We start from the raw sequence: 16770 nt of genomic DNA on the forward strand, positions 1-16770 counted from the left end.
CAGATTGTGACAAATGTGATAGAGTAACACGTCAGAATCGTTGAGAAGCCGATCGTTAAACGCTTTTGTTTCAACAGCTAAACTGATGAATGCTTATTATAACACAAATTATGTTTTGTACACTGTTTACTTCACTAATTTTTCACAAACAAAACATATTTTGACGAAGTTTCATAAAATGAATACGAGAGTAGGCTTCCCTTCAATGTGCTTCCGGCTTCGACCTCATCCCTGTATATAGGAATACGAAGAAGTTCTTTTAAACTAGCATAGTTGCAGGTCACACATTTGGGCGGAGCGAAGGGTTAAAATACCACACTTCATTACCTTACAGCTGTTTCTGCTATCAGATGCAGCGGACTCATATTTGAGTGACTGCTTTGGGGCATACAACTATGAGTTGACTGCATCTTATAGCAGAGACAGCTGTAAGGTAATGAAGTTCGTAACATTGCGGTTTCGATTCCCAGACCGGGCGTTGTGAGTGTTTATTGAGCGAAAACACCTAAAGCTCCACGAGGCTCCGGCAGGGGATGGTGGCGAACCCTGCCGTACTCTTCCACCACAACTTTCTCTCACTCTTCCTGTTTCTGTTGTACCTGTATTTCAAAGGGCCAGCCTTGTCACAGTATGTCACGCTGAATATCCCGAAAACTACGTTAAGGGTACACGTGTCTGTGGAGTGCTCAACCACTTGCACGTTAATTTCACGAGCAGGCTGTTCCGTTGATCGGATCAACTGGAACCCTCAACGTCGTAAGCGACGGAGTGCCAAGAAGAGAAGTATTTGTGCTGTGTATGTATATATATGTATATACATATGTATATATGCATGTATATATATAGATGTATGTTTATGCCTGTGTGTGTTTATGTGTGTGTACGTGTGCGCGCGCGTGTGTATTAATAGTAAAACATGCAAAGATCTGGAATTCCGTTTTACTGTACAGCTGCTTCAACAGTTAGTATACAAACGTCGTCATCATTCACAAAATTGCTTAATATACAAAAGTACTTAATTAATCTAGATGTGATTGATTAACGGTTTTTTTATCAGGAGATAGAATTGAAATATGAAACTCGAAACACTGTTGGTGTTATAAAATATGAGATAAAAGAGGCAGGGAGACGGGAAAATAAGCAGTTAGGAGATAAATACCAGTCAGAGAAAAAACAAGTGTAATTTGATACGTTTGTGTGTGTCTGTTTGTGTATATATATAATTCGACCTTTAACTGTTTTCTTACATATAACTATATCTATTTTCATGCCTTTAAGCTTTTATTCCCGTTCATCTATCGCACTACATTTCTCCACTCTTGGTTTTCTGCTAATTTCTTTCTTTCTCCGCCTTCTCTTCTTCTAAATTGCATTTGACGTTAAATTTATTAACGATTTGGTTTTTTTTTAAATAACTTGCCAGCGTTCCCTTCATCACATTCGGTTGAAATGGCTTATTGATGTGTTTTGTTTCTCTTTTTCTCCTGATGAGAAGATCGCATTGTTTTACATCATTTTATTACCTCCGGAATAATACCAATATTTTCTTCGAAACATATGTCGAAAGTATAAAGATTTGAATATCACTTTCGTTTAACTCCATTTCTTTATATATATATATATATATATATGAGGATATTATTGTTTATAATAATATCAGTGGCTTACCATACGTACAAAAAAAACCTACAACGTAAAAACTTATCAATTAATAATTAAGGGTACTGACAGGCAGTACCGGCATGCTAAATATAGCAGTCAAAATGACCAAACCACCATTTTTCACTTAAACACAAAGGTGAAAGCGAGCAAATGAGTAAAAACCCTAAGACCCCGTACCAATGACTGAAATAATCAAAAATTGAAAAAGTCAGACATATCCGTATCACTGGGATTTCGAACTTTGAGAAATTCATCTACAGCGAGTCTTACTGACTTGTTGAATTTTTGATTATCTTCGTCAATGGTTCGGGGTCCTAGGATTTATATATATATATATATATATATATATATATATGTGTGTGTGTGTGTGTGTGTGTGTGTGTGTGTGTGTGTGTATGTATGTATGTATGTATGTATGTATAAATATATATATATATATATATATATATATATATATATATATATATTTGCACTTGTAGTAAAGCGAGTTGCCACATCAAAGTGACATGTGAATGTTACTACTAGTTTAATCCCAGGCAGATTCTCCGCCATCTGGTTATCGATGCAACATTCTATATCGTTTATATATATATGTATATATATATATATATATATATATATATATGTGTGTGTGTGTGTGTGTGTGTGTGTGTGTGTGTGTGTGTGTGTATGTATGTATGTATGTGTGCATGTATGTAAGCATGTATGTATTTTTCATCTTTTATTGTTTACTTGTTGCAGTTAGAAGACTGCGGCCATGCTTCAAGAATTTTAGTCGAATGAATCGAATCCATCGGGGACGTATATACACCGACATCTTTCTCTTTCTCTTTTTTTTTCTTTGTCTCTTTCTCACTCTCTTTGTCTCTCTCTTTTCTCTTTCTCCCTCTCTCTCTTCTCTTTCTCTCTTTCGCTTTCTCTTTCTCTGTCTCTTTCTCACTCTCTTTATCTCTCTCTTTCTCTCTCTTTCTTTCTCTCTCTTTCTCTCTCTCTTTCTTTTTCTCACTCTCTTTCTCTCTCTTTTTCTCTCTCTCCCTCTCCCTCTCCCTCTTTCTTCCTCTCTCTCCCTTTCTCTCTCTCTTTCTCTCTCTCTTTCTCTCTCTCTCCGTCTCTAACTCTCCCTTTCTCTCTACATTCAAATCTACTTACTTCTCTCTCTCCCTCCCTACCTACCTACTTATCAATATACATACATATATGCACACATACATGCATGCAAGCAAACATACATTCACACACGCACACATGCATACCTACACTCACACACACACTCACGCGCGCGCTAACCTATGCATACGCATACATACATACATACATACATACGTACATACATACATACGTACATATATACATACGTACAGTGGATGTTAACATTAAGCTAAAGATCAGCAAAAACTATAAAAAAACCTGTGCTGAACTATTGAGAAATCTACAGTTACTCTATCCAGATTACAAGTTCAGGTTTATACCTATAACTCTTGGGACACTGGGATATGTAACACACAACCTAAGTACCAATCGTGAGAAATTAGACCTCTCAAAACCAGAAAGACGAAAACTGATTCAAAGACTACAGCTCCAAGCCATCACTGGAACTAAAAATTGGTAAAAGTTTTCAGAAGTGTATCGTTTAGGTATATATGCGCATGTTTAGAGGTGCAAATACATGCATGAGAAGACGTACATAGAACAGAACATACAAACCTGTACATGCACTGACTTCAAATACTGTACATATGTTGTTGTTGGCACTCCGTCGCTTACGACGACGAGGGTTCCGGTTGATACGATCAACGGAACAGGCTGCTCGTGAAATTAACGTGCAAGTGGCTCAGCAATCCACAGACACGTGTACCCTTAACGTAGTTCTCGGGGGATATTCAGCGTGACACAGAGTGTGACAAGGCTGACCCTTTGAATTACAGGCACAACAGAAACAGGAAGTAAGAGTGAGAGAAAGTTGTGGTGAAAGAGTACAGCAGGGTTCGCCACCATCCCCTGCCGGAGCCTCGTGGAACTTTAGGTGTTTTTGCTCAATAAACACTCACAACGCCCGGTCTGGGAATCGAAACCGTGATTCTATGACCGCGAGTCCGCTGCCCTAACCACTGGGCCATTGCGCCTCCGCACTGAACATATACATACATGCAAAAATACCCTGATGATGCTTTTGAAATTCCAATGAAGGAGCCTTGGATCTAGGTTAGAAACCGGTTCTTTCTCTATTGGCAAGAAATCTTGAAATAAACTGAATAATGACATAAGATTGACCTTAAGATTTAAGGGATGGCGGTTAAAACAAGATGCTTTCTTTTATGACCTTGGTACAAATTAGGTGACCGATCAAAATTAACCCTAAATTAAAAAGAGAAAGAGAGCATTCATTCATACTACTACTACTACTACTACTACTACTACTACTAGCAAATCTTTGTTTATCTCTCTCTTTGCCTCTGTCTCTCTCTTTTTGTTTGTCTCTCTCTTTTTGTTTGTCTCTCTCTTTTTGTTTGTCTCTCTCTTTTTGTTTGTCTCTCTCTTTTTGTTTGTCTCTCTCTTTTTGTTTGTCTCTCTCTTTTTGTTTGTCTCTCTCTTTTTGTTTGTCTCTCTCTTTTTGTTTGTCTCTCTCTTTTTGTTTGTCTCTCTCTTTTTGTTTGTCTCTCTCTTTTTTTTTGTCTCTCTCTTTTTGTTTGTCTCTCTCTTTTTGTTTGTCTCTCTCTTTTAATCTGTCTCTGTCTCTGTGTCTCTCTCTCTCTCTCTCTTTGCCCCCTCTCTCTTTGCAGTTCAAGCTAAATGTTGTCCTTCGCTGAAGGGCGAAGAAAAAACAGGAATCAGAGAAGGCGTTGTTTGCTTTGCACGTTTAATTCTGTCGCTGCGCAGTTGGAATTTGTTCCTAATGTGATAAGTAAAAATATCATGTCTCTGAGAATTTCACTTGAAAAGACGAATAAATATGCTACAGTTAAAAATGCATATGTTCCCAACATGTGAGGTACGTGGTTTAGTAGTTAGAGTACTTTGACTGACGAGATCGTGGTTTCGATTTCAGGAGCAGACGATGCGTTGTGTTCTTAAACAAAACATTTCATCTCACGTTGTTCTGCGATCACGTGGTGCACCTGGCCAGGCAACGTCGATTTGATAGAGAGAGTGAGGCTAATGTGCATCACATACATCGGATCACTATAAACAAATCAGGTTGGTTAGCAAGAAGTTACGAAAACCTCATCTATCGTCTAAGCTAGCCGAGTCCTCAAGACATGTGTTTGTATATGTCTGTGTAGTTTTGTCTGTACACACTGGCATTCACTTGCAGATATATGTAGTCAAGTGATGTGGCACTCACGATCGCGAGATCGTGGGTTCGATTCCCTGCCCGGAAATCGAACCTACGATCTTGCGATCGTTGTGCTATCGAGAATAGCACTTCATTTCACGTTGCTCTGAGATCACTTCGATAGCTGACGTGTGGCATACCGTGCACTTGTACAGATAGTAGCCAAGGCTTGACCTAACGTCCAGTACAAACATTTGACTACTATCAACAAATCATTTGTGTAGGTAGGTCGTTCTAACCAAATCCTCTGTGCATGTCTTTTAGCCAGAAATCACGTAGCCCCCATCTGTTGACTAAGACAAAAATAAGGCATGAATTCATTTTGAAAGCCTTCGTGCAGTTTATGGACCAGCTTGGGTGGGTTTCCCCTTCTCACAGCAATATGTGAAAGATAGGCTAAAGACCTTCAAAATGTTCTGAATAGAGCATTCAACATAGATGAGGAATCTACTGAGAGGCTGGAGCAGACCCCCATCAGCACAGCTCTTGTTCAAGCTCCAAACTCTCTCGAAACCAGTGATGTTATAAGGTCACTATTCTTTTATAAAGCACCAGGTGTACATTGAATTCCTGTTGAAACATATGTCTATGGTTGTGAAACGCTTATTGAAAAAAAAAAAAAGAAACTGAGCTGATGTTGCTTGATTTGATTAACAGAGACCATTCCCAAGTACCCAATTATTCACTGAGGCTACAATCCTTCACTTGTATAAAGGCAAAGATTACCGACAGTCATGTGACAGTCATAGAGACATTTCCCTGATGTCGATCACCTCATTTACCAACTCATCACTAACAATTTCCTGCTAGAAAGTCAATATGGCTTTCGTTGTGAAAAGCGACTATTGATATAATCTTTAAAATTATGACAGATCTAAGAAAAAGTGCCTGAGCAGAATCAGGTCTTGTATATAACCTGTGTTGATCCTACAAAAGCTTTTGATACAGTGGGTCTTGGTGATCTGAAGAGAGTCCTTGCCAAATATGGTTCTCCACCCATATTAGGACATGAGGTGCGTCAATTTCCTGATGGTATGCTGGCAAGTGTCAAGAACATTGGAGACATATTTGTGTTATTTTCTGTCACAAATAATGTGAAACAGGGTTGTGTCTTAGAACAGTTATAACATTTCGGAAATAGTCCTTCTTCGGATCACATGTGTGCCATTTTTTTGTTTTAGCTTTATTATCGAATGCTCATGCGAACCTTCCAGCCTGCCCACATCTTAATTTTCGGATATAGTTGGATTAGCATCTCAGATTACATCGGATACTCACCCTTCATTGTCAAACAGATTATACTAGACGGATATCCGGCATTGCTCGAAAGATAATCGTACAACACTAAATCGTTGGCCAATTTATTGAATGAAGAATTACACTAAGTCAACTTAATTATTTCAAACACATTGCTTATATTATTTGTTCCAGAAGTAACAGTTTTTTTTATCTGTTATCTCTGTAAGAAATAATACAAGCAATGTGTTTGAAATAATTAAGTTTATTTACAGTAATTCCTCGTTAAAATCTTACTTGCATGTTAGGGTCGATAAAACAAACTACCAGTCACGTACTGCGGTCGATGATATAGAGTTGCGCACCCTCCTCAAAATTACTGGCCTTGAACGCTGCAACGGACCAACATACATGTCAGGGTAATGTTCTGATCTCCGTCATTTATATGGGTAATCGGCCTCATGAGTACTAGGTGCCAAGAGAAATTGCCTTAATACATACATAACTACATACATACATACCTACATACATACACACATAGGCGTAGGAGTAGCTGTGTGGTAAGTAGCTTGCTCACCAACCACATGGTTCCGAGTTCAGTCCCACTGCGTGGCACCTTGGGCAAGTGTCTTCTACTATAGCCTCGGACCGATCAAAGCCTTGTGGGTAGATTTAGTAGACGGAAACTGAAAGAAGCCTGTCGTATATGTGAGTGTGTGTGTGTGTTTGTGTGTATGTTTGTTCCCCCAGCATCGCCTGACAACCGATGCTGGTGTGTTTACGTCCACGTAACTTAGTGGTTCGGCAAAAGAGACCAATAGAATAAGTACTAGGCTTACAAAGAATAAGTCCTGGGTTCCATTTGTTCGAGTACAGGTGGTACTCCAGCATGGCCGCAGTCAAATGACTGAAATAATAAAAGAATATATATATATATATATATATATATATATATATATATAGGCGTGGCTGTGTGGTAAGAAGTTGGCTTGGGTTCAGTCCCATCGCATGGCACCTGGGGCAAGTGTCTTCTACTATAGCCTTACGCCGTACAAGGCTTTGTGAGCGGATTTGGTAGATGGAAACTGAAGGAAGCTCGTCCCGTCGCTTGACAGACAGTATTGGTGTGTTTACGTCCCCATAAGTTAGCGGTTTGACAAATGAAAGACCGGTACTGGGGTCGATTCGTTCAACTAAACTCCTTCAAGGCGGTGCCCCAGCATGGTTCCAGTCTGATGACTGAAACAAGTAGAAGAGAAAATGAAAATGTACGTATGTATATATATATATATATATATATATATATATATATATATATATGCATGAATGTATGCATGCATTCATATATGTATGTATGTATGCATGTATGTACGCATGTATGTACGCATGTATGTATGTGTGAGAGAGAGGGAGTGTGTGTATGTGTGTGTACTGAGAGAAAACTGGCAGAGTTACAAGAACATCTGTTCAAAAATTAGTGCAACCGTAAACAAAAACATTGAATTCATTACATTTTAACGATATCAATACTCATAAATATATAAATACACGCTTAAATCCTGTTTTAATGAGCTAAACGAAAATAACAGTAATACACATGAGTAAAGGAATATATTAAACCGGAAGAGACGCGAAGGAAATAAAATACTTTTTCCACCCAAAACGTTGTGTAACGAGGTAAACTAAAACCCCGAGACTATGTAGCATTTGGAGAAATAATATACACTAGCGGGACCCGTGAATATTTCACGGAATTACTGGTAAATTTATTGGGTTATTTCTGAAAAGTTTATCCCAAAAACCTGAAAGCAGAGCCTGTGTTGTGTCTGTATCAGAAGATAGTCGCTCGTCTGCTAATCATTGTCAAATGAAAAGAATTGGAATGCGATGATTATTTAATGCACCTTATATATATATATATATATATATATATATATATATATATATATATATATATATATGTTGTTGTACTTGGGGATGGTCATATTGCCAGTTTAGCCAATAAAAACACACGCACTGTATATTTGGTGTTAATTTGCTTCAGCTTTATATTACATTAATCTTAATCTTATTTCGGCCAGAGTTCTTTCGTCACACTTCTGTGACCTCATCAGTGGTCCTTTGTTTCCTTCCTTCTTATGTGTGTCTCACCTTGCTAACTATCAGCCATTTTGTAAACAAATATATATATATATATATATATATATATATATATATATATATATATATATATATATATATATATATGATTCAAGAAAGTTAGGGGTTGTGAATCCAACCCACTAAGGAATAATATCTATCCAATATACTGCCGGAAGGATACCCAATTACTATTACACTAATGTTTTTACCGAGTGTGATACATGGGTGCGGGTAAAAGGAAATTTGACCCTTAATTTATATAGCAATAAGAAAATGGAGGGGGAATATGTGGTACTCATCAACTTGCAGACATTGTATTATGTCAATTTACCTGTTTATTTTTCAACTAAGAGGACAGGACATATTGTCCTGTGTCTGCAAACACTTTAATTTGGAAGTGTTGATTTTGAAACTATAGTCTACATATAACCGAGGTATGTATAATTTTCACTGGTCTCGCCCGCCTGTTTTTGCTCCGCTGAATCCTTATTTGAGAATTTTTAAAGTGATCTTCTTCTAGCATATTGACAGACCAGTTACTGGTCAATCTTATATACACAAGTACTATAATCCTTTTAGGATCTCAAAAAGTTTTTTTCATGAACCTTCTGATTCTTCTAATGTGCTAGTTTCCTGGTATTAAATTGATATTAATTAATATCGAATTTTTACCATATCATGTTAATTATATATATATATATATATATATATATATATATATATATATATATATATATATATACTTTATATACTTTATGCACAATTTTATAGACTTCATACACAGCATGGTCTTTCTTTGTCTCTCACTCTTCGCCTTACCCTCTTTTTCTCTCTCCTTTCTCTTTCGCTCTTCGTCTTTCCCTTCAACTAATCACGTGAAAGTGTTACAGACGGGCTGAGTAAAACTTCCCCCTTTCAACCCATCACGTGGAAGCGTTACGGACGGGCTAAGTAACGGAGGTAGAAGCAGAATTATTATAAGATAATATACATATATATTTAATTTATAACACGTAATACTGCCGTGGCCATCTCATCTTCTTGTATATCCATGATTATATTTATCTAATCCAAGGTGTACTTCCATTTTCCAAATGAATGTATTATTTGTTTTTTACCTTTTACTTGTTTCATTCATTGGATTCTGGCCATGCTGAGGCATCGCCTTGAATGGCTTTAGTCGAATAAATCGAATCCAGTACTTAGGATTAATCAATTAGTATTTATTTTTATATTGATTATTTGAAAGACTAAGACTATGAGCTAGCAGAATCGTTAGCATGCCGGACAAAATTCTTAGCAGCATTTCATCTGTCTTTACTTTCTGAGTTCAAATTCCGCCGATGTCGACTTTGCCTATCATCCTTTCAGAGACATCAAAATAAGTACAAGTTGGACACTGGGGTTCATGTAATTGACTTGACCCCCTCCCCCAAAAACTGCTGGTCCCGTGCTAAAATTTGAAATCATTCATTTGAAAGTCTGGTACTTATTTTATCCTTATCTTTGGCCGAAACACTAAACACTTTGTTATGAGGATATAAACAAACCAATACTGGTTCTCAGCAGTGTGTGTGTGTGTGGGATACACGCACACACAGATTATATATATATATATATTATTATTATTATATGTATTTATTTTCTCCTAATTAATAAATAACTCGGACAAAATAAATTGGTTAATATATATATATATATATATATATATATATATATATATATATATATATATATATATATTGGGTTGGCAACTAAGTTGCCGCCGTTTTTTTAAATTTTGGAATATATTTTTTTCGAGAATTCTATTTTTGAATCATTTTGGAATCTTTTATTTTTCTAGTTAATTTTAGTTAATTTTTGTTTATTTTCAGATCATTAAAATGGAATGTCAAGTTAAGAAAAACGAGCATTTTCGACACCACCTTCTTTTGCTTTTAATCAAGGCTCTTATCCCGCAAAAGCTGCTCGTGACATTTGTGCTGTCTATGGAGAGGGTGCCATAATTGAAAGAACCGCTCGTGATTGGTATGCCAAGTTCAAAAATGGAAATTTTTACCTCAAAGACGCACCTCGTTTTGGCCATCCAGCTGAGTTCGATGAAGAGCGATTAAACCAACTTTTGCACGAAAATTCTCGTTAAACGACAAGGGAACTGGCAGAGAAAATGGAATGCTTCCACACTGCTATAGAGAAGCATCTTCACTCGATGGGAAAAGTTCAGAAGTATAGAGCAAGGGTTACGCATGCCTTAAGTGACAACAACAAAAATCAACGAGCCACAATCTCCGCTGGTTTGCTTGCTCGTCACGCAACGACTTCTTTACCGAATCGTTACTGGCGACGAAAAATGGTGCCTGTACATCAATATGAAGCAACGTAAGGAATGGCTTAGCCCTGGTAAACAAACGACACCGCGCGTGAAACAAGATTTTCATCCGCATAAAACGATGTTGTGCGTATGGTGGGACTGGGAAGGGATATACCAACTGGAAGCTGTGAAATAAAGGATACTAATGTGTTCTTGAGAGCATACCCAACACCAGATTCTCTACGCTGACCCTTAGGTAAGCCTCTCCAAAGGATAGTATATCCATAAGTAGATTCAATTACTTGACCCTCACCAGAGAGACGAGTTTCAGAGAGCGCAACTATATCAAGGGAATTTTTCTGTAGCTCACATGCAATAAGTGCAGTACGTCTTTCTATTTGAACTTATCAACAAGAAGTGTTCACACATTCCAACAACCAAAATTCAAAGGATGTTTATTTTTACTTTTTCTTGAAGATTGTTTGACCAGAGTGGCAGGATGACGACCGGGTCCAGCCTGTGATACACTGGGACATCTGCTAAGCTAGACCTGTTCCCTTGACGTTCCCAAGTCTTTTTTTGCCATTTACTGAATCTGTTTGAGACATTTTAGAGTAAGTTACAAGTGCATTTTCAGTTTTCTACCAACCAACCAACCAACCAACCAACCAATTCAATGATTTTACTAAGATTTGGAGTACAGGAAGTACCTGTGCAGATGAATAATTTTTAGTAGGTGTAGCTTGCACTGCACTACCCCACCTATTGGCCCAATAAAACTTTCGCCGGTGTGACATGAAAATTGACAAAACCAGGAAATTCCAAGGCCTCACGTTTTATTTCAGAGATTTCCTTCTCCTAGGTAGATTACCAACCAAGGTCAAAGAGATCCTATCTCCCCATGAGGTAAGCTATCCCATTCCAGACACCAAACCGACTCTCAGACACTCTATAAAGTGATCAAATATCACTCTGGTGACCGATGCGGAGTAGCGCATTCATACATAATATATATATATATATATATATATATATATATATATATATATATATATATATATATATATATATATATATATCTACTTAATGTATATATATATATATATATATATATATATATATATGTGTGTGTGTGTGTGTGTGTGCATATATATTTTTTGTATTATATATATATATATATATATATATATATATAATACAAAAAATATATATGCACACACACACACACACACACACACACACACACACACACACACACACACATATATATATATATATATATACATTAAGTAGATCTATGATAAAATACAACCCGGCTGTGACTAACTTGGTTCTTTTTTTACCATACATGGTATTCCAATGTATCCTTCATTATGTGAAACAGAAGGATGTGACTAGAGAGAGATCTTACTGCTATTTCTAGCATAAGCCCTCTTATCGTTCCGCCATACTAGAGAATGCAGTGAACGAGAAGCTATGTGTTACAAAACGGGATGGTCACCGATAGATTGTGTTTGATCATATAAAGAAAAATAGCGAACCTTTGGAAATTGACGTTGGTCTGTGTCACCAGAAATTTGTTTGATAGAAGAACTTTTGATAAGATGCTTACTTTTTCGACCAAGGCTAATGCTGAGGCCAAACTGCAATAATATTAACAGGGTGAACCTCTGTGTAGTTACAAGGCTATTTGTAACAGAACATATCTCTTTCAAATCACACATGCCGTCTTTAAAATTAAGAACACATGCCAATGAGTGGAGTCTCAGCGTGGTCATTTGACAAGCTAAAAATAGCAGCCGAATTCCCGTCATACCTCACCTTATCACTTTAAACAAGGTAACGGTGGAATCTTTACACAATCACTCGATTTGATAAATCATAGTGATTCATAGTCTTTTCTCGAAACAGACTCTACTGTATAATAGACGCAGGTACGGTTGTGTAGTTAAGAAGCTCACTTTGCAACCACGAGGTTTCTGGTTCGGTCACACTACACGGCATCTTGAGCAAGTGTCTTGCATCACAGCTCTATGCTTACCAATGCATTGTGAGTAAATGTGTTGGACGGAAACTGTGTAGAAACCCGCCGTATATATGTGTGTGTATTTATGTTTTGTGTTTGTGTTTGTCCCACCAACCGCTTGACAACCGGTGTTGCTTTGTTTATGTCCATATAGCATTACAGGTTCAGCAAAACTACACCGATAGAAATAAGCAACAGACTTAAAAACACGTCCTGAGATCGATCTGCTCGACTGAAACCCTTCAAGTCGGTGCTCCAACATGGCCACGGTCCAATGACCGAAAAAATAAAAGACAAAAAATATCCAAAGAGAAAGTACACACTGGATACTGTAATCATGGCTATGAAGGATGAGATGGCCACGGCTGGAATGCATTTGATCATAGGTATTATTCGATCAGGGCTGACCTGATACAGGTACCGCATCGATTTTCCGGAACTTTTGGTTCCAAAGCCTTTCTGGATTATTCATTTTTCCGAACCAGGAGGGGGTGGCACCTTGGTCCACACGAATAAACAAATAATGGTTTCCAGTTTGGGCACAAGGCCATCAATTCCGGGGGAGGTGTAAGTCAGCTAGAACGACCCCAGTGCCTGACTGGTACTTATTTTATCCAATCCGAAAGGACGAAAGGCAAAGTTGACCTCGACGGAATTTGAACTCAAAACATAAGGACAGCCGAAATATAACTAAGCATTTCGCCCGGCGTGCTAAGGATTCCGCCAGCTCGCCACCCCACCCTCCCACACACACAACTATCAGACAACAATGATATTGCTTTCTACTATAGGCACAAGGCCTGACATTTTGGGGGAGGGGTCCAGTCGATTAGATCGATTCCGAAAGGATGAAAGGCAAAGTCGACCTCGGTGGAATTTGAACTCAGAATGTAAAGACAGACGAAATACTGCTTAGCATTTCGCCCAGCATGCCAACGTTTCTTATTTCTTTATTGCCCACAAGGGGCTACACACAGAGGGGACAAACAAGGACAGACAAACGGATTAAGTCGATTATATCCACCCCAGTGCGTAACTGGTACTTATTTAATCGACCCTGAAAGGATGAAAGGCAAAGTTGACCTTGGCGGAATTTGAACTCAGAACGTAGCGGCAGACGAAATACCGCTTAGCATTTCGTCCGGCGTGCCAACGTTTCTTATTTCTTTATTGCCCACAAGGGGCTAAGCATAGAGGGGACAAACAAGGACAGACAAAGGGATTAAGTCGATTACATCGACTCCAGTGCGTAACTGGTACTTAATTTATCGACCCCGAAAGGATGAAAGGCAAAGTCAACCTCGGCGGAATTTGAACTCAGAACGTAAAGACAGACGAAATACCGCTAAGCGTTTCATCCGGCGTGCAAACGTTTCTGCCAGCTCGCCACCCCACCCTCCCACATAAACACCTATCAAACAACAATGATATTGCTTTCTACTATAGGCACAAGGCCTGAAATTTGGGGGGAGTGGGCCAGTCGATGGCATCGACTCCAGTGCTTCAATGGTACTTATTTTATCGACCCCCGGAAGAATGAAAGGCGAAGTAGACCTCGGCGGAATTTGATCTCAGAACGTAAAGACGGACGAAATGCCGCAAAGCATCTTACCCGGTGTTCTAACAATTCCACAAGTTCGTTCTCTCTATTTAACAACAGTGATGTTAATAACAGTGACAAAAAGCAACATGAACAACAAAAAATAACAAGAAAACAACAAGAAAATGGGGAAGCCATTAATTTAAAAATGAAATGTTGGAGAGATTTCTTACCGTCGAAAGATAAAGTCACCGTTCCAGATATATCTAATCCCATGTAAAGTGCAATTATCTGTGAATTCCAGCCATAATTTTCCAAATGATTTGTTCTCCTTTTTCATTTCCGTCTTCTCGTCAGCCATCGTCATCCCGTTTTTCAAATCCGTATCCCACTGGGGAAGAAAAGCTGATTGCGTCGCCGGCGGGAACGTGTCGTTCAGATTTGCTTTTATCGCCAAAGGCTGCGCTGTCGTCGTTGTTTTGTTGCCGTCTGGTGAAAGTTGGACGCAGCTATTGTTCATTTTCCAACGGAACGGAACGGATTGAATTGGACAGGACGGGACAGGATACGACAGAACACAACAGGACCAGACCCGACCGCCTTAAAATAAGCGACGATAGAGATGCTAGTGTTCTTGTTCTTGTTGCGGTTATTGATTATAATGATAGAGACAATATTAATATTTAACAATCAATAATAATAATAATAATAATAATAATAATAATAATAATAATAATAATAATAATAATAATTTCTGGCTTAGACGGAAATTCCCTTCGCTCCAATGGCGACGAATTCGTCGCAAAGTTCTCAAGATCTGAATGAAGCGTGTTACTTTAATCCACTGGTTGTGGACAGCTACATCCCCTATCGAAAGGTGCTATGTTAAACAACAACAGCAGCAGCGACAGCAGCAATAATAATAATAATAATAATAATAATAATAATAATAATAATAATAATAATAATAATAATAATTAGTGATTTGATACCTCTATTTTCAAATGTGGGTATGAGAAGCGGGATTGAGCATCATCAACTGCTATTATATCAACTTTGGTGTCTTGCCTGGTGGTTTCTTTACTTCTCTCTACTTCTCGAGTGAGGAAAAGCAATTTTTCTCTCCCTATATGTATATATTAATATATGTATTAATGTATAAATGTTGGGAGGTAGGTAGAATTTGAAATTGGAGAAATCACGGTTAGTTTCTGTATATAATAAATTTGACTTGGTTTCTAGTATTGTGTCATTCCATCATCAAATATTTCTTGTCGTTCTTCACAACGTACACATAAATGTATATACATGCATACACTTGCGTATGTCTATATGTATGTATGTATGTATGTATGTATGTATGTATGTATGTATGTAGGTAGGTAGGTTGGTAGGTAGGTAGGTAGGTGGTAGGTAGGTAGGTAGGGTGGTAGGTATAGATATAGATATAGATATAAATATATCTGGATGGGATATATATATGTATATTATTACAAGTGTGTATGTGTGGGTGTGTGTGTGTGTATGTATGTATGTATGTATGTATGTATGTATGTAGGTTAGTTGGCCGCAAGGTACGTCTAAATATATAGATAAACTATGATGCGATATTGAAATCAGATGGTAAAAATGAGCTGGTAGGTAATCAATTAATTAATTAATTAATTAATTAAATAATAATAATAATAATAATAATAATAATAATAATAATAATAATAATAATAATAATAATAATAATAATAATAATATAGATGACAGAAGACGAGGGGGCAGAACGGCTGAGTTGCTACGATACGGTGAAGTTGTAAAATTGTGATGCTTTGTCAATCCTGAAGAATTTCTGTATGCGACGATAGATATATCACGTGGTGAAGTTTGAAAGTTGGTTGAATGGTTGAGTGGATGGGTGGATGGGTGGTTACGTTGATGGTAATAAATGGCAGTAGTTGCGCTGGTGGTGGTGGTGGTGGTGGAGAGGGGATGGTGGTAGAGGTGGTGGTTGATGGTGATAGCGATGATAGTGGTGGCTGTGCTGGTGGTGGCGGTGGTGGTGGTGGATAGTGCTTGTAGTGGTTGTGGCGGGAGTGATGATAGTAATGGTGATAGTGGTGATGGTGATGGTGATGGTGGTGGTGGTGGCGGCGGCGGTGGTGGTCTGGTGGCGGTGGTGTTAGTGGTGCAACAACAAATGTCACAATAACAACAAGAACGACAACATCTACAAGCGTGTCGAGGAATTTCTTTGCAGTAAGTCGATTTGCAAGAAATAGCAGTCGAATCCTCTTTTAAAATCACAGTTTATCGTCTTAAATACGGAATAAACGAAATTGAACAACGTAGGGCTTTTATGCTTATAAGAGGAGACGGTCACGGCCGGAACGTCTCTTTAATGTTAGGTCTGCTGGATCAGAGTTGGCCTGGAGTTAAAAACACAGCAAGAACAACAACAGCCACAACAGCAGCAACACAAGTCACAAGAACGAACATAACCATAATTGCAACAACAACAACAACAACAA

At 38.0% G+C, this 16770-nt stretch overlaps 1 protein-coding gene across 1 annotated transcript in view; it reads right to left on the bottom strand.

Annotated features, from left to right (window-relative positions):
• LOC106871152 (uncharacterized) overlaps window positions 1–16438 on the bottom strand; it is a 91145-nt gene extending 74707 nt beyond the window's left edge. Inside the window, exon 1 of the mRNA XM_089342986.1 lies at window positions 14485–16438. Coding sequence (XP_089199112.1) covers window positions 14485–14771 — 287 coding nt within the window. The 5' untranslated portion in view covers window positions 14772–16438. The remainder of the gene's footprint in view (window positions 1–14484) is intronic.
• Window positions 16439–16770: the final 332 nt, after the last annotated feature.

This window comes from Octopus bimaculoides, chromosome 26 (assembly GCF_046866305.1).
Source record: "Octopus bimaculoides isolate indiv1 chromosome 26, ASM4686630v1, whole genome shotgun sequence".
NCBI lineage: Eukaryota > Metazoa > Mollusca > Cephalopoda > Octopoda > Octopodidae > Octopus > Octopus bimaculoides.